The sequence below is a fragment of the Enhydra lutris genome, unplaced genomic scaffold, assembly GCF_002288905.1.
Source record: "Enhydra lutris kenyoni isolate GAN:26980312 unplaced genomic scaffold, ASM228890v2 scaffoldscaffold3, whole genome shotgun sequence".
NCBI lineage: Eukaryota > Metazoa > Chordata > Mammalia > Carnivora > Mustelidae > Enhydra > Enhydra lutris.
The window spans coordinates 30,956,082-30,978,776 of NW_019154087.1; the positions used below are offsets into that span (position 1 = coordinate 30,956,082).

General features: G+C 46.4%; 1 protein-coding gene across 1 annotated transcript in view; it reads left to right on the plus strand.

Annotated features, from left to right (window-relative positions):
* The window catches only part of LOC111154698 (tetraspanin 5), a 168,980-nt gene that overhangs the window by 136,682 nt on the left and 9,603 nt on the right, over positions 1-22,695 (plus strand). The window contains exons 2-4 of the mRNA XM_022514545.1: positions 243-293; positions 18,270-18,416; positions 22,250-22,420. Of these exons, the coding sequence (XP_022370253.1) occupies positions 243-293; positions 18,270-18,416; positions 22,250-22,420 (369 nt within the window). The remainder of the gene's footprint in view (positions 1-242; positions 294-18,269; positions 18,417-22,249; positions 22,421-22,695) is intronic.

A 22,695-nucleotide genomic window follows, 5' to 3' on the forward strand; every position in this document is an offset into this window, starting at 1 on the left:
TTTCTAAGGTTGATTCCTATACCATGTTTTCTTTACTCAGTTCTTCTTCACGCTTAATTTTAATCAAGGTGATTATGGTACTTCTTTGAATGTCAAAGGCTGTCACTCAGATTTTAGACAAGAGTATTTCTCAGTCTGGTCAAGTGACAAAAGAGTTGGTTGAGAACTTTACTTGTATTTGTATTAGTAAAAACATAGCATTTACCCTTACACTTAACACCCTTTTTTTTCCTTTCTTTCAGTTTTTGGGAATAGCATTTCTTGGAATTGGACTGTGGGCGTGGAATGAAAAAGTAAGTTGATGCATCCATTTTGGTTGCTAGAGGTTGCACATTGTACTACATTTGTCTCCTTTTCCTCTGACAGCTGCAGACTATAAAGAAACATGGTTCTTTCATGAAAGAAAGTGTTCTTGGAAGATAATGTATGTCATAGTTCTAAGTAAGGCTCCTTAGGAATAAAGACTAAATCAGTCATTATATCAAAATAATTACAAAAGTAACAATACATGTGCATAACAGAGATCGTGTGTTGAAATTGTGTCAGTTAGCTGGAAGTAACCTATTTTTGTGGAACATTTCCTCACTCTGGCACAAGAATTTCAGTAATGCTTATAAATATCACCAAACCACCTGCAGCCTTCTCTCTCTCTTTCTCTCTCTCTTTTAACCCTTTAAAAGATTACTCAGGCCATAAAGATTATTTTTCTTTTCCATGTGAGCATTATATAATGAGCTATTAGCACGTTGCATGAAAGAAGCTAGATATAATTCATGTTTGAAAATCAGACAAACTTCACGTTAATACTAAAGAATGTGACTACTTGTCTACTGATTGAAAGTATCCAGGAATGTTCAGAATTTATGAGCAAATCCAACATACAGTATTTATGATTATAATATTTATGTCTTTATGAGCAAATATAGTATTTCCTAGGAATTATTTCCTCAATATTTCCTAGGAAATAGTCTGGAAATATGGAGGAACATATTCTAGGCTATGGTGAACACAATGTTCTGGACAGTTGATGCTCTACACAACACGCTCATGCCCCCCCCCCCACCCCGTGTCCAGTTCTCTGCCTTACTTCCCCTCTGTACCTTTTAATTGTTTTTTGACAAGTTCTACTGAGACCAGGCGCTGGACTTCAAAAATTAACAAGAACTGCTTTTTTCTTCCTTCTTTGGGAATGGAATCCTTGACAGCATTTTATTTCCCACCTTGAGGGAATGAGGGAGCGGGTGGATGGGTGAAAACTCACAGACACAGAGCTTAGCTTCAGTTTTCCAGAAGACCTGTCTATTATCCCTTTGGTATTTCTTCCTTTGACCTTGACCATGGCCTGAAGCCAAGAGTTTCTGTGAGATGTTCTGTGTACCAGGAGAGCAAAAGTAAGAATGTTTAACAAACAAAAACCCCCTCAGATACCAGTAGGAATTTCTACAAGAAAAACATGTTCAGATTGCGTCAGATAAAACTCAGAGTAAATCCTGAGTTTTGAAAGTGAACCACCCTCTGTTTATTTACAAAATACCTACATACAGAATGTAAAGTGTTTTACAAAAAACCAACCACCTGCCTGCAACATTCTGAAGCAGGGCAGTGATAAAGGGAGATAAGTTCCCCAAACAGACATAATTTGATCTCTAGAAACTTTTATGTTGAATACTCGTCATCTTTTGGAAAAGCGAATCAGTCCCCTTTTTGGCTCATAGATTTGTATTGGTGGAATCTCAGAAATGTTACTTTTAGAAGTCTTCTGATTGGTTAATGATGGATAACGCAGCTTTTTATAATCCTCCTTTAATAAGAGTCCGTTTCTATCTGATTTGAAAAGATGTTGGAAGGCATTAAATGAACTAATTGTCTATTGTAGCAATAAACAGACCATTGGTAATTTTGAAGGTTTTTTTTTTCTCTTTGTGAAATATAATTACCTTCTTGTTTCATCAGTTGCCCCAAAGGTCTCTTCTGTGATAAAATCACAAAATTCTAAAGCTGGAAGGGTCACACAAATATCAGAGCAAGGGGGTACTGTGGTCCCTGTGTTGGGGGGAAACAGCAGACCCCTCTTTGTCAAGGCCACTGCCAGTAAATGGGAAGTTTCACTGGAGAGCTGAAGTTACTTGGCCAGTTACCCAGCTACTGTGGAGCAGAACTCTGTAGGCCGGGACCAAGTGGAGGTAGCAGAGGGTAAAAGGACATGGAGGAACCTAATTTGGTGCACATTGGCCACATCTCCACACCCCCTAACCCTCCCCCCCCCCCCCCGCCCCCCCATGGGACACAGCAGGGAATCATGCAGAATTCCTGTGCCTCTGGGGCCCTGACAGTAGGCAGTTAACTAGCCGAGGACTTCTTCCTGCAACCTTGGATGCTGCCACTTAGATACTGGCTGCCAGTCTCTCTAATTGCAATAGACGCGCACTGGGACGTCTTTAAGATGTCTGTGCGATGACTTCACTCCTCTGCTCCAGTCAGCTGATTTTCCATAGCTCCCTGTGAAGCATAAAGTTGATAACAGCCCCCTTTGGGCCCTTGCCCCAACACCTTTTTTTTTTTTTTTTTCTCCTGCCTCAGTGGTATCTGTGCCTCTGCCCTCACTGGCCCTGCTCTAACCACTGTCCCCTCAGGAGTCTCAAGGGACATTTGTCTCCCTTCTGCTCTGAGCGCTCTTTGCCTGGCTGTCACCAGGTTTTGCTCCTTCTCCTCCAAGTCTGGTTCAAATGACCTTCCCGTGGAACCTACATGACTACCCTCCTCTCCACTTTGGACCTGCTTCCTCACACTCAGGTCCATGTGACATGCTGCCTGTTTCCCATCATCATACCTTTCATGGCATGTCCTCAGCATCTTGAACCCTGCCTGACACAGACAGACTCTGGGGAAATGTATTTTCCAAGAAGTGAATTCAAGAAGAGGGGTGAACAGTAAATCAGGGTCCCAGAGAAGGGGTAGTGAGGTTGGATGGCGCACAGTGAAGAAACGCACTGGGGTAGGGGGAGGGGGGAGACAGCAGGCCAGCAGGAAGGAGAGACAGGGAAAGGCAGCAGTCTTCCCCATGGCAGTCTGCAGGCTCTCTCCTTCCCCTTGGCCTTCACACCCCTATTTCTGGGGTACCTCAGGACACTGGGCAGAGAGTAGGCACTGAGCAGGCCCCTGCACTACTCCCATCTCTGCAGGACTGGCACCCATAATGTGGGGCCATGGAACCCGATCTGCATTGATCCCCTTGGTGACTGACTGCAAAGGCAACTCTGTCGAAGCCCTTTGGGTTAACTACTTCTCAGCTGGACCCGGCCTCAGAGGGGGTGAAATTCTGAGGTGAACCAAGGGCATTGGGCAGCATGGTCCTCCTGGGCTGCTAACTCCAGCCTGTGAATCAGTAAATCGCCCCCACCACCCTGTAGGGATGTGGTGACATTTACTTGAAGGAACACCTAGAGATGGATTATTTCCAAACTGGGTCACAGCTGGAAGGATCAGATTTCCTTAGTGGACAAAGCTTTACACATTTTTATGTGGAATACGGAAACATTCAAGACAAAAATTATTACCCCCCACCCTGTACATACTTAATACCAGGCTGAGCCTTAAACCTAGGGCTAATACTATCATTGGCTTATTTTTTTTTTAAAGACTTTATTTATTTGATAGAGAGAGCAATGGGAGCATCAGGTAGAGAGAGAGGGAGACGCAGAGTCCCCACCGAACAGGGAGCCCGATGCTGGGCTCCATCCCAGGACCCTGGGATCATGACGTGAGCTGAAGGCAGATGCTTAACCCACGGAGTGATCCAGGCGCCTCTATCTACCATTGACTTTTAGACATAACAATTAAACAACCCATTTTGACTAAATTCTGAATTGACTGTGCAGATGCAAAGGATGACTATGTCTCCAGGGGAAACTGGTTTATGTGCGGTTTTTCAGAGATCATAGGACCTGCTCTTCCAGAAGGAACATTAACAATTTGTAGCATGAAACACCTCTATAACAGGCTTGGCAGTGTCCAGCCATAATAGCATTTATTGAGCACATAGCACAGGATGGGGCTTGTGCTGGACTCTGGGGATGTAATTCCACAGGGAATTTACAGTGTAGGAAGGGTGTGCATATGTATGTGTGTATGTATATATAGATAAACTAGTACATTATAATAAATGCTAATTTGGGGGCATATGTAAGTTTAGCAATTTCTGTGGCAAAATACTCACCACTTTTGTCTCTTTGGGTTCCTCTTAGTGTTTAAAAGACCTTCCTTCTACCAAAGTAGAATCCTGTCCTACTAGTTTTTATTTATGGATTTTAGATCAACCCTATAGGATCCCACAGAGCAAGTCCTTCTGCATGTTGGCCCTCAAGGTATTTGGGGTTGAGGCCTGGTTTCTTGAGTTTCCTGGCTAAATATCTGCTTTTCTCTAGGAATTGGGGGGTGGGGCAGTTGTTCCTTTATCATCTTGGTCTTGCTCCTCTCACCTTTTTCACTCCTACCATTGAGAGGGTGCTTTGGGGCCAGAGTGGGTATAGCTGGGTTATGCCCCTTCTCCTCTCGCCTATTGTCCATGTAGCTTAAGATCCCACTGTTGATCACGGACACTTGCAAATTGGTCTCAGATCCAGCTAAGTGTACCCTTTCCACCTCACGTCTGGCTGATTTTTCAGAATCAGAGGTAAGGTTCCATGACCCAGCTGCTGTTACCCAGCACATTTCCCATTCCGCTGAGCTTGGTTTTAGCCGTACATTTGGATCAAGCTTCTCCCTCAATTCTTTCTTCTAACTCATGCCTTCCTTTAGCTCCTCCCCCCCCCTCCCCACCCGCACCCGTGCTGTCTGGGGATTTTCTGATTCAGTAGGTCTGGGGTGGACACTGGGATGCTTTATTTTCACAAGCCTTTTGGATTGTTCTGATTGCAGTCCGTTTTAGTTATCACTGCTAAAAGCCACTGGTATGTTGAGTAGGCTAAGGACAGAGCCCAGTGACATGTCCCTGGAAATTTCCTTGGAGATTGACACTCATTCACTTATATGTGCCCTTGGGCGTCATCAGTCAAGCAGTTTCTGATCCACCTACTTGTCATTATTTCAGACTGTTTATCTGCTTCTTATTTTTGTAGACAGACTATATCCTTCACTTTTTCTCTAATTACCAGCCTCGGAACTTGATTGAACCTGGTCCTTTCTTACTGAACCCGTACTAGGTCCTGGAGCACATCACTTTTTCATCTGAGAACTCAGAAACCCTGTCAGTAAAGCAAGGACTAAGGTACGGTTTATCATTTCCCCCTTCTAGAAATGCTTTCTTCACTTGGCTTCCGAGATACCCCACATCCCCAGTTTCCCTGCCTTTCAGGCAATGCCTTCTCATACTCCTTTGCCTGAGGCTTAGCTCTGAGACCTCTTCTCTGTCTTCACTCAGGCCCTAGGCAATCTCATCCCAGCTTGGGGCTTCAAACGCCGTCTGTCACGGATGACTTCCCAATCCAGATCTTTGATTGAGACCTTACTTTCTCCAGACTTGTGTAGCAGGTACCTTCCCTAGCATCTCCGCTTAAATGTCCAGTGGCTTCTGAAAATCCAAAACAGCACTCCTGATTCCCTCCTCAAAGCTGTTATTCCCAAATGGTAGTAAATGACAACTCCCTCCTTGTACTTGCTCAGGTTTTCTTGACACTCTTCCTTCTTTCCTTCTCAGACCACGTTCAGTCCACTCTGCCTTGAGAAAACATGGGGAATCTCATTTCTTCTCATCACCTCCACTGTTACGCCCTGATCGTAGCTGCTTCCACATCTTGCCTACACGCGTGCAGAAGCCTTCAGTTATTTCCCGGCCTCGACGCTTGTTCCCCTGCTCCTACCCCAGGCACATCTCCACGAAGCAGCCAGAGTGATCCTTTCAAAATATAAGATAGCGTGGCTAGTATCAAAGAAACAAGAAGTAACAAATATTGGTGAGGATGTGGAGAAAACGGAACCTTTGTGTCTTATTGGTAGGAATGTAGATCGGTGCGGCCACTGTGGAGACAGTGTGGAGCATCCACAAAAAATTAAAGATGGAAATACTAGATGACGTAGTAATTCCACTGCTGGGTATTTATCTAAGAAAACAGAAAAGATATACGCAGCATGTTCATTGCAGCATTATTTACAGTATCAAGATTCTGGAAGCAACCTAAGTGTCCACTGACAGGTGAAAGGATAAGGATTTGGTGTATGTTTTATATAATGGAACATTACTCAACTGTAAATAAGGATGAAATCTTAACCATTTGTGACATGGACGAACCTAGAGAGTATTCTGCTAAGTGAAGTAAGTCAGAGAGAGAGAGACGCCTGGGTGGTTCAGTTGGTTAAGTATCTGCCTTTGGCTCAGGTCTTGATCCCAGGGTCTTGGGCTCAAACCCTGCATCGGGCTCCCTGCTCGGCAGGGAGCTTGCTTCTTCCTTTCCCTCTCCAGCTCCCCTTGCTTGTGCTCTCTCTCTCTTTTTCTCTCTCTGTCAAATAAATAAATAAAATCTTTAAAAAAGAAAAAAAAAAGCCAGAGAGAGAAAGACAAATGGTGTATGATTTATATGTGGAATCTAAGAAAATAAAACAGATCCTAGATAGAACAAATCAGTGGTTAGAAGGGTAGGAGTGGGGGAATGAGTGATATAGGAGAAGGGCAGTAGAGACACCAACTTGCAGTTATAAGTCACAAGGATGAAAAGTACAGCCTGGGGAATATTGTCAATAATATTGTAATAACTTTGTGTGGTAACAGATGGTAACTAGACTTTTTTTGGTGATTATTTTATAACGTGTATAAATGATGAATCCCTATGTTGTATTCCTGAAACTAGTATCAAATTTAATGTCAACTATACTTAAAAAAAAAAAAAGTCTCATCACTTCTCTGCTCCAATCCTTCTAGTGAGCTCAGTGAGCTTACTGTCTCACTCCATCCCATAGATGTCGTCCCATTACTAACCTCACTTTCCACCTTGCCCTTTCCTGCTGCTGTTGCCCCCACTGACCACAGTTCTGTTTGTCCAAAATCTCAACTCCCCCTACCGCTATCCCTCTCCTGGGCCCTTTGTCCTTGCTCCTCCCCTACCTGGGATGCTGTCCCCCAGAGGTCCACTTTGGCATTTTTCTTCACTTTCTGATCTCTGATCAAATGTCACCTCCTTCCACAGGCCTTCCTGGCCTATTTAAAGTCACTGCTGTCACCCCATGCCCCTGCCCTCTTTCCCTGCTTCCCTGTGTTTTTCTCCTACGTGTTTTCATAGAATCGAGCACTTCCACACCAGCAAGGGCATTGCTCTCGCACGCCACTAAAAAAAGCAGCTCTGTGAGGGCAAAGACTTTTGTTTACTGCTACACTCCAGTACCTACAGCATTGGCACAGAGTTGGTGTTCAAAAAATACTGCTTCTGAAACAGTGAATGACCAAACGAATGATGAAAGCATTCTCTTAAACCGTGGCAATTTTGTGGCCTGTGGCGTTTAGTTAGAGAGGTATGAAGTTGCCTCAGATCTCTTGTTGGTGGGCAGTGAGGACAGATCTTCCTACCTGAGAGTGAGCAGAGTTAGTTACATGTGGCTGTGATGTCTGATCAATAGCGGGACAGTGTTACAAACAATAACACGGCCCCTAATTCGGGATGTTGGGGAAGAAAATAATCCTTTATTTCTGGCATAAAAATGGGAATCAATATGTGATTGTCCTGTTTGGTGGGAAAACGAGGGGTGCCTTTCCTTCTCCATTTTGCCCAGCACATATGCTGGTTCCTTAGCATTTGGGTGGGGGTGAGAGGCAGAGTGCTCCTTTGCCAGCAATCGCAGGTTGGGGTGCTGCCTGCAGCGTCAGCGAGGGCCAGGAGGAGCCTCCACTTTTCTGAGTAAGAAGAGCGTCCGTCACTGGCCAGGGCCCGTGGTCCCTCCCTGCCCCTCCAATCCAGCCACTTGCTCTCTGGGCCAAGGGTGCATCCAGCTGGCTTTAGGGGGCCTGAAAACACCTTGTAGGCAGGGGTCCTGCGCCCTTTTCCGCTCAGATCTGGCTGCGTGTTGCCTGCACTGCTGGGGCTGAGAAGATGTCTGAGCAAATGAGTGAGACCTTGCAGAGGACCTTTATATGCCCTAAAGACGGCACAGGAAAAGGTAGCTCTTCCTGAAGGGGTTTCGTTTTCACTTCTGTCTCTGTGGATCTTTAGGGTTAAACTTTAAGAGAACGATGACCTATGCTTTCCCCTGACCACTGCCTTGCTGTGAGTCTCATTTCAGAACCTTCCAGTTGCTTCTTGTCACAGTCATTGACAAGATTATTTTCCAAGACTCACCTTGGAAAAACTGCTCCAGTTTTCCCAGGAAGGAAAATCCGAGACCATGAGATTCAGTGCTTCAGGCCATTCATGGTGGTAGCTGTTGAGTTTCCATAGCCAGAGGGAGGCTGTAGGGGTAGGGGGTCCCCCAATATCTGGAACAGAGCACTACACGCTTTGGCTTGGAAACTACTCTTAAGGAGCCGCTTCTGAGATGCCGAAAATCCTTCTTTGAAGATAGCATCCCATTGGCAGAAATATAGTGAGTTAGTCCACATCTCTCTCTCTTACCCAAGTTATTCTCTCGAGTTTTCTGTTGTAGTCCAAAATCTGAAAACAGAGCAGCTCTTGCTCAGTACCTGCAAAGTTAGCACGCAAGTTAATACGTTGTAACCAGTACTTTTTCTTTTGGTGTGTCTGTGTAAACCTTTTTCAGAGGGGTTTCTCAGGAATGAAATTGAGGTGGGTCAAAACTTCCATGACTTTGTTGTTCCCTCTCAGATATCATAGTCCTACTTTCATTCTGAGGCACAAGTCCAGGCCCAGATGAGTTGGATGGTGATCAAAACTCCAACCCTGATGATGTTGGGTTCCAATGTTCTCCCTCACCCAGCTCCATCTGCCTTGGGCCCCTGAAGAGGGAAGCAGGGTGAGGCCTTTGCCCCCTGCTTCCTCCTGTCACCCCTCCCCACTCACCAGATGTTCCTCTGCCCACTTCCTGCTGGAGCTGAAGTGTGGGTGGGGCTGGGCCCTTGGGACCAGGCAGAGGGTGGAGGGGATGATATCTTGGTCTTTTTGAAGCTTCCCTACCGAGTCCCTCTGTCTGGTGGTTCCCTTGAGTTTGGTGGCTGTGTCTACTCCAAGTGGCTGCCTAGTTCCCCACCTCAGACCCGGCCGTCTTCCTCAGCCTGCACTCGTCTGCACTCTGCCTTCTGAGGTTTCCTGTTCTTACCCCAGCTGCCTCTTCCTGGGCACACTCATGTGGGGGTGAGGCCCATGCCACCAAGAATAGCCCTCGCCTGCCCTGGAGCCCTCCTCTTTCCTTCTCAGGCAGGCTGGCCTAGTCACTGTGTCTCAGAGCTCCCCCAGTAGGCCCCTTGAAACTCCTCACCAGGTTTAAGGTAAAAAGCAAGCTGCGGGGGGAGTGGTGGTGCACAGCACGGCAGCCACTTTCTCTAGAGAAAGGAAATTCTCTCTATTTCCTCCCCTATGTCACTTTCCGTCTGCTTGATTTTGCTGAGGTGTGCGAGGAGAGAGAAGCGCCTCTTGGCCTGTGGGGGGTGGGGGGTGGCAGCGGTGGTGGGAGGCCTTTGTCTCCTACTTACTTGGGTTTTCAGAGGGTGATCAGGGAAGTCCAGGGCCAAAAATATCATTTTAACATGTTACATATCTTAAAATTGTAGACGCAGATACACAATGTTCTTTTGAAAATGAGAACCTTCATGCCCACGGCTGCTTGCTTTTCTTAGACAGTAGAGCGCCATGGACGTGGGGTAGGTCGGCAGTAGACCACTCTGGGATCAGCTGGCCTGGGCTGGAAACTCTGCTGTGTCACTTTCTCACCCTGGCGAGCTGGCCGCTGCCCATCTCGGAGTCTGTTTCCTGCCGTGGACAGCTGCCCCGCCTGGTAGGCTTGTGGTGAGGGTGACTTAAGCTAGGTAGCCCAGTGCCAGCCAAAGCGTGTGCTCAGTAGCGTAGCCCTTTTCTAGCCCACCTGGATCACCCCAGAGCCGGCCAGCTGCTTCCATGACATCCACCTGCTGCCCAGGTTGTGAGCTAAGTACACAAATGACCGGGGCTTTCTGCTGCTCAGAACGCCCTCATTCAAACCCAGCTCCAGCCCGCCCACCTGTTAGCCTGCCCTCAGCGCCTGTGAGGCTCACACATAGACCCCCTCAGAGCCAGAGCCTGTCACTTCGTCTCTGCACTTGCTGACATCACCTTCTCCCCCTCCCCTCTGCGCTCCCACAGCACCCCACCCTGCTGCTGCTTCTGCCCAGCACCCTGCTCACCTGTCTCCCCACCAGATGACCACCTGAGGGTGTCACTGTGCCTTCACTCCGAATACCCATGACACATACAGTTGTCTGTCAGCTCTCGGGTGATCCTGACTTTGCTCAGTAACTGAGTGACTTCTGTCTCTGGGGCCCTAGAGCACAGTGATCACCTGCCACGAGGCTGTTTGCTTTTTCTTTTCTTTCTTTCTTTCTTTTTTTTTTTTTCACTTTAGTTTGGGCAGGGAGTGCACCGTGATCAGAGCCTCTGTTACATATTTGGGTTTAAACATTATACTTAGGACCATTCCTGGGTATGTATTCCATCATGAGGACACACATGTAAAGGCGTCTGGCGAGTGGCCTGGGAACAGGCTGGATGTCTGAAAAGTGACACTTTTGCCTGTGGATTTGTTTCCATGTTCAGAGAGGCAGTCCCTCCCTCTGGGGTGGCGTTTCTGGTCCAGGAGCAACACCAGTGGGTGGGACTTGGCACAGCTGGCCACGGCACCAACTGCTTGATAGCAGGATTTCATGGAGGCCTGGAAGACGATGTCTCTCCTCCCCTTCCTCTCCCCAAACCAGGTCATGGCCATTTTTAAAAAAGATTTTCTTTATTTATTTTGAGAGAGAGCAAGAGAGCGAGTGAGGTGGGGGAGAGGCACAGGGAGAGAGAGAGGATCTCCAGCAGACTCCATGCTGAGCGCAGAGCCTGGTCAGTCTCAACCTCATGATGCTGAGATCATGACCTGAGCTGAAATCAAGAGTTGGACAGTCAACTGACAGAGCCATACAGGTGCCCCATGGTCATGGCCATTTTTAAGCTGTAAGAAGGGATTACTTAATCTCACCGATGATGTTTTTTTGACAAAAAAACTAGGCGACCACATGCTTTTAAGGCAGCTGGCTTTCCTTTAACCTTGCATCGCTTCTCCAGGCCCTGAGTCCTGCTGCCCCCACAACTGTACACCCTCCTGGACTACGGGTCCCAGTGAGCTCCTGGTTCTTCACCTTTCAGGTCCTCTCTCTGGACTCTGCCACGATTCCTCAGGCAAATGGATGTCTTGGGGTTGCAGAGTGGCCTTGCTTTGTAATGTTCTTTGGGGATCTCTGATGAGTGTTGAGGGAGCAGGTCTGTTGCAGTGTGGTCTTCCTGTGGACAGGTCTTCCTATTGAAAGCTGCATCTCCAACTCTCCAGGACCACTCCCGGAGCTCATTTTCTTTAGAATATTCTGTCTTGTCATCCTCTCTCAAGTTGGGAAACTCTTCCCTCCTTTGTACTCTAGGAAAGCTGCTGCCAGTTCCACCCCAGTAGGGTCCAGTTTATGGGGGATGGGTGAATCAGGACCCAGTCCCATAAATCTCAGAGGGGTCCATCTGGCCTGGCTCTGGGTGCACGTTCCATATGACTGTCTCTTTGTTTCTCATCCAGCAGTTGGAAGGAATGTGCTTGTATATGCCAAAGCAGAAGAGCCCCAGACCTTAGGGGCGTATTAATGCTATTTTTGCATTTCTTTTCTGTGTGGGTTGAGAGAGAAGAAACTGAAGCTTGCCAGGTGGCACACAGAGGACTCTCTGAGCTGGTGGTGGAAAAAACCACAGACACTCCTGAGGTTTATTGGTTTGAAACCCTTCCGCAGCTCTGTTTGCCTTTTCATTTCTACACGTGCATAGAAGCCTTTTCCAAGAAAAAACAGTTCTGCTCAGAGCATAGTCCTTTATTGCAGAAGCACAGGTGAGAAGCTGCTTCAGTTTCAGGGATAGTTGAATGAATGAGGTGCTGAGGAGGAGGAGGTCAGTGGGAAGGTGGGCCAGTTTTCCACATTCTTGCCGAGGTGTATAGTGTTCATCAAACTACGGGACGATAAGATTCCGCAGGGAGGAGGACATTGTTAAGTATCTGGAAGGTCCCTCCGGAGCGGTGCATCTTCGATGACCAGTGCACCCAGTTGGCTCCTTGGCAGCGGAGGCCTGCTTTCCCTGTTCAGGGTGCCGCCATCTTGGCAACATGGCTGCTGACTGCCCAGTGTGCTCACCACTGTTGACTCACTTCTCACTGCTCTGTTCTCCACGGCACCACTTCTGTGCGCTCTTAGCTTCTACCCATTCATGGCGTCTGCCTACTCATGGATTTTGCTTACTCATGGCTTCTCTCTTCTGCCTCTACTTGGAGTGTCTTTAGGTGACTTTCCATTCCCAAACAAAGACGATCTGGCTGTAAGTCAGTTACTGCCACCTTCATTAGGTGTGATCGTCAGATCTGGTCATGGCTTTCCTTAAAAGGGTCAGGCAGAACAAGTACCAGAGCAAGATGGATTCCCCTCTAGTGCAGTTGAGTTAGAGGCTCCTCCTCTGTGCTTCAGTGTAGCATCTGATGTGTTCCTCTTGCTCTAACAGGGTAGTGATGGTAGTGAGGATGGGGATAAATTTTCACTGAATTCTTACTTTGTGCCAAGCACTTAGCATAATGTTTGGATTTACTTGAATTATTTCCTTCATCCTTATGATGTGGGGTACCATTTTGCTGATGTGGAAATTGAGACTTAGGCGGGTTTGGTACCTTGCCCAGAATCACATGGGTAGTAGGTCGTGGAACTGGGATTCAGGACGAGATATCTGTATGATCATGTCCTGTGTCTTTGCCCCACAGCTAGCACTGTCCAGGCGACCCTCTTTCTGTGTTTCAGTATTCCAGGGGAAATTGTAGGCAAGCCCAATGGACTTGAGTACAGTGCAGGATGAATGCTCCCTGCCACACTCGAGGGCAGCCTTGTCCAAGTGACTGGAGTATCAGTTTCCCTTTTACTACAGTGGATGCACACTGATATTTTTTGTTTGTTGGCTCTCTAAGCCTCTGTCTGCTATTGCTTCAGACACGTTCCACGAGCATGTCTGATTTCTCTTTAGACACACATGGGTCTCCTTACTAAGTTCTGAGAGATACGGTCTAGTCCCTAGTAGATAACGGAAATGTCCTATTTCACTGGAGGATCATCTCTTAAAGGCTCTGGATTGATATGCCAAGAGCTATCTGTCCAAAAGCCAATTTCTGGAATGACTAATTTGCTGAATATATTTGTTGTTTTTCAACTTTTTAATTGGCTGGTCTTCATCTTGTCTTCGAAGCCGCCCTTTATGGTGTGGTCATTGTGTTTGTGCATCTCCTGCAGCACTAGCCATAGACCCTGGGGAGCTGGCTGAGGGGCCTCAGACTGTAGATACAGGCGTATAGAGTGTGACTGAGAAGAACTCTTACACGATAACAAGGAACATCTGTGTAGTGAATCTCCCCCCGCCCCCCCCACCCATATTCTCAGGTCTGTAGTACTTGAATCTCTTTTTCTTGTGCCCTGTGATCTCGGTCTCTGGCTCTCTTCTGCTGACTGTTCTCCGCTGCTGCTGTTCAGAAGACCATTTTTGTGTCAGCCCAAACAAACGGATAAAGGAAGAAATGCACGTGGCTAATTGCTCTGCTTCTCCTGCGTTTATCTTCATTCCAGTCAGGCGCAGCTTCACAGGATGGTATTTTCTGACTTTATGCACGACGTCCGGGACCGTTAACCCTTTCAGCTCCCTGGGCTCTGCCTGCAGGATCCTTGGAGGAGAAGCACAAGCCCGTACCCCTGGGATGCAGATACCGGGCTGCGTGTATGTGTGCTTCTCACTTGAGCAGCAGTTCTGGGTACAGAGGAGAGTAGCCAATTGCCTTTTTGTACTATTTTTTTTTCCTGACAAGTTTGAGTTTCTAAGAAGTTGATGTTGAAGGCAAAGGACTGAACAGTCATGTTTACATCGAGAATTGGAGCTTACATCATGTATTTTTTGTCAGTGACAGAGACAAAACACCTAAGAGTTCCATCCAGAAACTCATTTCATTAACGATGCTGAGTTGATAGAGAGTCAACAAGAAGGAAGACTTTACCTGGGCTTAAGGGCTCGGTTGACTGGAAGTAGCAGCCAGTTGAGTAAAGGGGTCGTATTAAGTCCAACACTTAGCTCTGCCCCTTTCCTGCTCCCTGTTGGGCCCCCAGAACTTTCTTCTCAGCATAAAGTGTGAACTTCCAGTGTTGGCTGAGTGTGTGTGTGCATATATTATGCACCTGTGTATACGCCCACGTGCAGCACTGAAAGCCTAGTTGATTGACAGCTGTTGTCAGGTTGTGCAAGACTCCTCAGACGCAGACAGACCCAGACAGAACTGCCTTGTGCCGTCAAGGGCATGTATTATAAGGATTTTGGAGTGATCCGCAGAACTCCTCGTCAGGTCAGGAATTATAACGCCGACAGGATTTTCCGTCCCAGCTCTTATTCTTTGTTTCTTCCTACACCTGGCTTTCTAGTTCTCACTGTGGAGACTTTATCCACATGGTGAAAACATAATGCTGCTGCTGATTTGGGCCTTTTATAACTTCAGCCACAAGAGGGAGATGCCTGTTCCAAACCTTGGTGTGCGAGGAAGGGGATTCAGACTTCTCAGCAGTCATGAGGGAAGGGGGGTCATGAGAGAATTTGGCTGCTCTGAGGGGCACATGGAGTGCATTTGAGGGGGTGGGCAGGAAGCCTTGCAAGATGGGGAAGTGCTCTTGCCCAAAGATGAGGTGCCCTCAGGTTCCCAGAAGACTAGGTGTCTGCTGGTGTTGTTCTAGTGCATTCCTGAGGATTTACCGTGGATGGGAACGTCTATTTTAAATCACTTGGCAGACTTAACTGTAATCTTGGAGTTTGTATTTTTTTTCTTCCGGCTTCTTGTCAGCTACAAGCCTTAATGATAATTATTCTTCAGCAGGCATGTTCTAGCACTTCTTACTGATTTGTCACATTGAGCTTAACACAATTAAAAAGTCCAGTGAGAAGACCCCATCTCTGAGACAGCAGAAGGCCGAGCTCTCAGCTCCCCATCATTTCTATAATCCAGAATCTCGGCTGCCAGGATTGGGTTCAGCTCGGCTGTAATCTCTCTGTGTAGTCTGAAGCAGTAAGACTGCTTTTCAGGGGCTCTTGGGAAACATGGCGCAGGTGAAGGAGTGCGTTGTTGTTCATCTCCATCTGAGTAAGTAATCCTAATCCTGAGGAAAAGGCAGAAACTTGAGGTTTGACAAGTTGAGTTAGTTTCCAACTGATAATGACCTGGGTATATTCTGCATCCATTACAAATTAAGTTCTTGGTCGTCTTTTTCAGGCTTTGCAGAGTATTATTTCCCCAAAGCACTCAGTATCTGTCTCCAGTCCTGCCTTTTGCCAGAGTTTAGGATTAAAAGTAGAATCTGCAGGCCAGCTAGACCCCCAAATGATTGTTGTTTCCATGGTAACAGTAGGAAGCCCCTCAATTAAAGCTGCCCCTGTAGGCTGGACAGAGTAAAAGTATGAAAATAAGTTTGTCTGCAAAGCCAAATACTCATCCTCCAAATTAAACCCAGAGAGGACAGATGCTCCAGGAAACTACTGACAGTTGAGATCATGGTTTTTTGTTTTGTTTTGTTTTTGTTTTTGTTGTTGTTTTAATGATTTTATTTATTTGTCAGAGAAAGAGAGAGTGAGAGAGCACAAGCAGGGGGAAGCCACAGGCAGAAGAAGAAGCAGGCTTCCCGCCAAGCAAGGAGCCCGATGCAGGACTCTATCCCAGGACCCTGGGATCCTGACCTAAGCCGAAGGCAAATGCTTAACCCACTGAGCCACCCAGGCATCCCAGAGATCATATTTTTTGTAGTGTTTGAGACACAGGTGTGCACGTCGGTTGGCTGACTTGCTTTGCCAGAGTTGCCCAGATAATTGTCTCTTTTATCCATGACCTCTTTGTGTCCAGCCATAGCTCATGGAAGACTGTTTGAGAACAATCTGATCTTTGCTCAGACTTGAGTGTGAGTCACAAAAGCCCATTAAAAGTGGGTGGAATCATAGAATGGTCTTAAAGTTGGAAGGAACCTAAAGGTCATTAAGTCCCAATGTCACATCCAATTTGGGAATCCCTCCTACTGCAGAACTGACAGAGGCTCACCGCTTTGGCTCTTGCATGAGCCAAAGCCTTCTCTCATCCTTCAAGGGAGACCTACTGTTATCAGAAAGGCCTCTTTGTGATGGAGCTGACATCTCTTCCTGTCACTTCCCCCTCTGCTGCCTTGTTTGGGTGCCAAGGAAATGCAGTCTCCTTCTCTCATAATTAACTTTTAAGAATGTATCATGTACCCTCCAATGTTGTTTTTCTTTCCCCCTGGCTGAGCAGGTACAGCACATTAAGACCTTAAGCATTAACACCTGTGTTCCCAGGCATTCTAGGGGGAGAGGTTGATTTCCTTCTAACACGAGACCCTCAGTACTGTTGCCTGGATTTTGTGTGACTTCTCTGGCAGAGTTTTTTTCTTTCTATCATCTGTGTAGGTGGAGAATTGATAACAGTATTCCTGTGTTTCCCCTCTCCACCCACACACCCCTCCCCGGAGTACTCCTAATTCAGAGCTTGGAAATCTAAGAAACACAAGACTGGATCAAACCATTGGACCAAGCTGTCTCATGAAGGGTGTGGTTGCATTTGTGACGTCCCCTCAGAAGTCTTGTGAATACACCCTACATTCCTAACTGCTTTCCTCATCTCTCAACCCTTCATCTGTGACTTGACTTAAACCTTTGGCCTTTCCTGTAAGGTTTAAATTGTACATTTTAAGAGTTCTTTATTTCTCATATGTGTTCTATTATTAATATCCTACTATTGTTTTTAAGTCCATGCCTCCACCCCCCCCAAAAAAGAAACAAAAACCCAACAAACAAAAGATGTTTTTGTGCAAGTGATCCTGCAACCTTAAAATGGACTAAAACTTAAAACCCTTAAACTCAGGCTTTCTGATAGCAGCAGGTCTCTGGCGATGGATGAGAGAAGGCTTCTGCTGACTGCAAGTGCTGGCAAGCAAATACATGGCTTCCACTGGTTGGGGAAAGAACATGAAATAGATCTTTTGTTCTGGTTCAAAAAAAAAAAATAAATAAACAGCTGTGTGACCTCCGGCAAGTCACGAAGCCTCTCTGGGCTCCATTTTCCTTGAAGTATAAAATCAGATAAATACTTTGCATCCTTTCAGGTTGTTGGGAGTGTTTTGAAACAAATGATTTAAGACTTCACAGCGAGCTATACCATGATACTCTGGGATATTTTGAGAGTCCAAAACTAGTAAGATAAGAAAATAAAATATTGATGATATTGGCTATTTCAGACTCCTGTACATTCATGGTTTCAAAGTAACAGTGGTCCATCTCTGTAGGAATGAAGAGCAAACATGTACCTTGCATTTTAGAGAAAAAAAAATCTTGTAATTTCTAACATAGGTTCTGGGTGGTATTTGACATAGTATCATGGTTGAGGGAGAAATTTTTGTAAAAAAAAAAATGTTCATAGAGAAATGAAGGGTTCCTTTGGCAGGAGAATAAAAAGGGTGGAAAGCCAGGGAGTAACTCTGGATTTGCGAAGCATTTAAATCTCAGTTCTTATAAAAAACGTGGTGAGGAAATACCCCCAGTAAGTCAGTGTGAGATAGTCACCAGCACAAACCACCCAAGTGGGCTTTGGGATCTGAGCCTGATAGGGTCTCCTGTGAAGCTCAAGGGCAGATCTCGAGGCTCAGTTTTTCCCTGGAAAACTTCCGGGGGCTTGTGGCTGGGACTGGCCCTGTGTCAGCCTTCGGCACCTAGCTCATTCCTTGTTCCTACGAAACACCACAGGCTTTGGGCAGGCGCTTGTCTGACACCTGCCTGCCCTGGATGCTGAAGAGTGACCCCTCTTCCTGGGTGTTGGGAAGTGTGTATTTCTCACACACTGTTTTTAATTAATTTGCAGTGTTTCTTGAATATCAGTCACACCTCATCATCAGATCACCTCTCAAGTGTTTCTTTGCGAGGGGGACAAGGCAACTGTAATAATCTTTCCATGTTGAAAAACTGCCCCCACATCCTGGTGACCCGTTGTGTTTGCTTCTCTGCCCCCAGGGAGTTCTGTCCAATATCTCTTCCATCACCGATCTCGGCGGCTTTGACCCAGTCTGGCTCTTCCTCGTGGTGGGAGGAGTGATGTTCATTTTGGGATTCGCAGGGTGCATTGGAGCGCTACGGGAAAACACGTTCCTTCTGAAGTTTGTGAGTATCCCGTTCTGTGCTCTGGCCAAGGCCCAAGCTCCTGTCCTCCTGCAGGAGGATGCCCTATCTCTAGGCAAGGTGGCTCTTCCAAAGGCCCAGTGAAAATACGGCCCGGTTGACGCTTTCCTTTCAGGATAACTCTGTAGATCACCCTCCGTGCTTCCTTAGTGAAAGCCTTTCCTTTGGAGATTCCTTCCAAAGGAGGACGGAAGGGCCTGTGCTTCCACGTATGTATCCGAAACAGGCTTGGTAAGTGTAGCCGATGGTCAGCTGAACATGCCGGTCAGTCTGGAGTGTGGCATGGTGGAGGGCATCTGTGTCGATGTTCTCTGTGCAGCAGTGTCCACTCCCCTTTCCAAAAACAGGGAAAGGATGGAAAACAAAAAATCCACCTTCCTGTTGTGAGGAAAGATGGTGAGATTTCTAGGCAAGTGTTAGTATCATACCACATGTTCCTAGAATCCTGCTCAATGTCATCCAGAGACATTTTCACTTAAGACCAGAGCACATGCTAGCCCCGGTCCCCACAGCCATGTGGGACATGCTGCTCTTCCCCAGGTTTCCTGCCGCGTCATCCTCTGGCATTTTTCTTGAATGCCCCTAAAGAGTGCGGACTCAACCATACCCCAGCCAGGGTAGCCTGCTTCGAATTTGGGCAGCCCTGGTACAGATGAGGTTTTGGCAAATCAAACCTGAAAGGTTGTATGTTTAAGCTGCAAGTTTACATGACACTGCTGGGAAACGAGGGACACTGGTGCTCCCTACAATGAACGAGCAGTTGGTTCTCTGTTCTGTAGACACTTGTCTGTGGTGGGAGCAGCTGGTTTCCCAACACTCCACTGGCCTTATGCCTTATCTCCCAGTTCCCCCTTTTAAACACACACACACACACACACACACACACACACACACACACACACACAGTTCTGTCATCGCCCACCTAATCAAAGACCAGGAGACCAGGTGAGATTTGCCCCTGACCCTCACCTGCCGACCTGCCAGTCTTCTTGGCAAGAGATCCTTCTAAATGTGTGGGCTCACCTCACTCTACTTTCTAGAGCCTCATCGGACCCCAGATAATATTTAACCATTTGCCACTGTTTTATCAGTTTTAGCCTCCATGCCCCCAAATATGCAATCCCCTTTAATGTGATTTATTTGAATATAGTTCAGTTTATAAGAGGAGTCCCTTTGATATAATTTATTGTATTTGTGTTTGAAGGTACCAGAGTTAACAGTAGAAACTGATCGGTTTCTCCAAAATCAACACCATAATTTATCAAGCCCCATGTTGGAAATGAAGAAAGTTGTATCATTTCTTGGCTTTTGGAAATCACAGATAATATTTAAAATGGCTTCCCTGTTTAGGACAAACGGTCAGAACAGGCCCAGAATATTCTTTGAGCAGGAGCTATGAAATAAGTAGGAAGTGAATGCTAACATGCCTTTAACAGCCCCAGGGATCTGATGCTACAGGGCTAGGAGATTTGCTGAGGGAAATCTGGGAGCTAAGATAATGAGAAATGGAAATGGAGCTTCCTGGTCAACTGAGGCCCTAAGACGAAGGCTGCGAGTCAGTTTCTGTACCTTTGGAAATGGGGGAAATGAGGTCACAGGGCCAGGACAGAGAGGTTTCTGCCAAATATTTGATAAGAACTTAATTTGAACTCAGTTTTTGATCTCTGTATCATGTAGCAGTAAGAGAAACTTTACCAGCGTAACTGGAAAATGAACTTGCCTAACCTCTATGGTGGTGAGAACAAAAATCGAATTAACTTCGTGCATGGCTTCTGTGGTGGTGTTTTGTGTGCACATGCATGTGAGCCAGCTCTGATTTTTCTCAGTTGCATAGCATGATAACCTTTGTATTTCTGTATCTACTAAAGGGAGGGGAGTTGTTTTACACTAGGGGTAGGCCCTGAGTAAGAGTGATCATTTTTTTCACTGTCCTTTTTTCTAGATGGAGGAAATCTTACTTTGAAATTATTGGTACCACTGATGATAGTGAATGAATTCTCATGAATTCATCAAGAGCAGATAACCAGGAGGAGGTCTATGGAACCTGAAGGGTTGAGCTCTAGAGCGTCTAGAATTAAGAGCCCAAACCTTGGAGTCCTACACTTTGCCAGGCACTTACTTCTTTCTTCCACCCTCCCCTCCTGCCCACCCTCCCAGAATGGCACTCTGCATCCTGGCTCCACACTGTCAGATGTATGGACCTCTGATGTGAAATGCCCCCCGCTTCCCATCCCCACCCCCACAGCCCCTAAGACTGGGGGTCTTTGGAGGCAGGATTGGGTCTTACCCATCCTTGCTTTTGCGAAGCCCACCAAATCCAGGACCCGATCTATTATGGGTCCTTCAGATGTTTGCTGGAGGAATTAACCTCTTCTGTCTTTTTCTTATCTTAGTAAGTATCTCTGCAGCTTCCTTTGCATCCCTTCTCCAGCACATTTTTCTCTCTCGGTTGGTTGCTGGATGTCTGCTTGCTGAGCAGAGAAACAGCAGACAGCGTTAGCCCCCTCCCCTCTCTCCCCCCTCAGCCACTCGTGTCCTGGAGGCTCTGTGGGGTCTGCTGAGCAGCTCTGGCCCCAGTGTCCCTCTTTCTTTCCTTGTCACCAGAAGCTTGCCTGGTCCTTCACAACCTCATTTCTCATAATCTGTTTCAGCAAAAAAGTTGAGGAAGAGTAAGAGTGTGGGGGTGATAGGAAGTGGAAAGAACTGTGGGTGTGAACAGTAGGTTGGTATGACTGAGATGGGGCCTTCAGAGTCTTGGAGATGAAAGGGAAATTTCTCCAGATGCCTGGGCAGTGACCACCTTACCTGTGGCCCCAGCCTTCCTGAGCAAATTCTTCTTATTGGCCACATCAGCCAGAAGTCTGCCTTCGGCTGCGGGTTGATGTTACTTAAAATCTTCTGAGACTGGTATTTACAAAGAAGGGTGAGCACAGCTAGTGTTCCTAAGAAAACTTTCAATCCAGTTTTCTTAATGGGAAATGATTTTCATGTCCTAGTCACCACCTCCACGCCCCCCTCCCCAACTTCCTCTTTGACCTCGTCATCAAAGACGGACACATCTGCTATTTTACCCCATAAAGTAGGTGCAAAGAGGATTTAAAGCAGTGTCTAAATTTGTCTAAATCCAAAAGAAAGGAATGTATTGCATACAGCATGAAGGCCATAGTGACAGATGACAGTCGATCTTCAAATACTGGGATAGTTTATATTTCATGGTGACGAGGCTTACTGGAGGTGAGGGCAGGTCATTGTTCAGGAGTGGGGTGGTTCGTGAAGCCGGAGAAGCTCATTAGGTCGCAATGTGGGTCTAATGAGAAATGCCTCTTATCCATGTTTGCTTACTGGCTTTGTTGTTTAATTACCAAATGGACCAACAGAACCCCTAAAATGTGATTATGAACAATTCTTTTTTTTTTTTAAGATTTTATTTATTTATTTATTTGACACAGAGAGAGAGAGAGAGAGAGAGAGAGACAGAGAGGAAACACAAGCAGGGGGAGCGGGAGGGGTAGAAACAGACCTCCCGCTGAGCCAGGAGACCAATGTGGGGCTGGATCCCAGGACCCCAGGATTATGACCTGAGCGGAATGCAGATGCTTAACGACTGAGCCACCCAGGCGCCCCGATTATGAACAATTCTTAAAAATCCTTTCTTGGAGTGTAATAGGCTATTAGCAAATCAAGAAACTGAAGAGTATCTGCTTTAGACACGTGTAACAACCCAGTGTAATTACACACCTTTTTGGAAGGGACCATTTAAGTACATATGACCAAAATAGCCCTTTAAACTGTTCTCTGTGTGTCTTTTGTCTTAGTTTTCTGTGTTCCTGGGAATTATTTTCTTCCTGGAGCTCACTGCTGGGGTTCTGGCATTTGTTTTCAAAGACTGGATCAAAGACCAGCTGTATTTCTTTATAAACAACAACATCAGAGCGTACAGAGATGACATTGATTTGCAGAACCTCATAGACTTCACGCAGGAATATGTAAGTTTAAATTTAGTCTATTTTTAAGTTGAAAGCCTTGTCGGGGAATGAACGCTGCTCCTGGCTTCTGGCCACGCCGGCTGGAACCTACCTCTGATTTTGCCACATGGTTTTTTTTGTTGTTGTTGTTGCTTTACTTGTGTATTCATTATTTTCTAACCTCCTTTCTGACTTCCGTGATTTATGCCCTAGTGAAAATGTCCTATTTTCGCTTAATCTCAATTTCTACCAAGTCCGAGGGACAAAGAGAGCCTCTTGAACAACGAGATAATAAG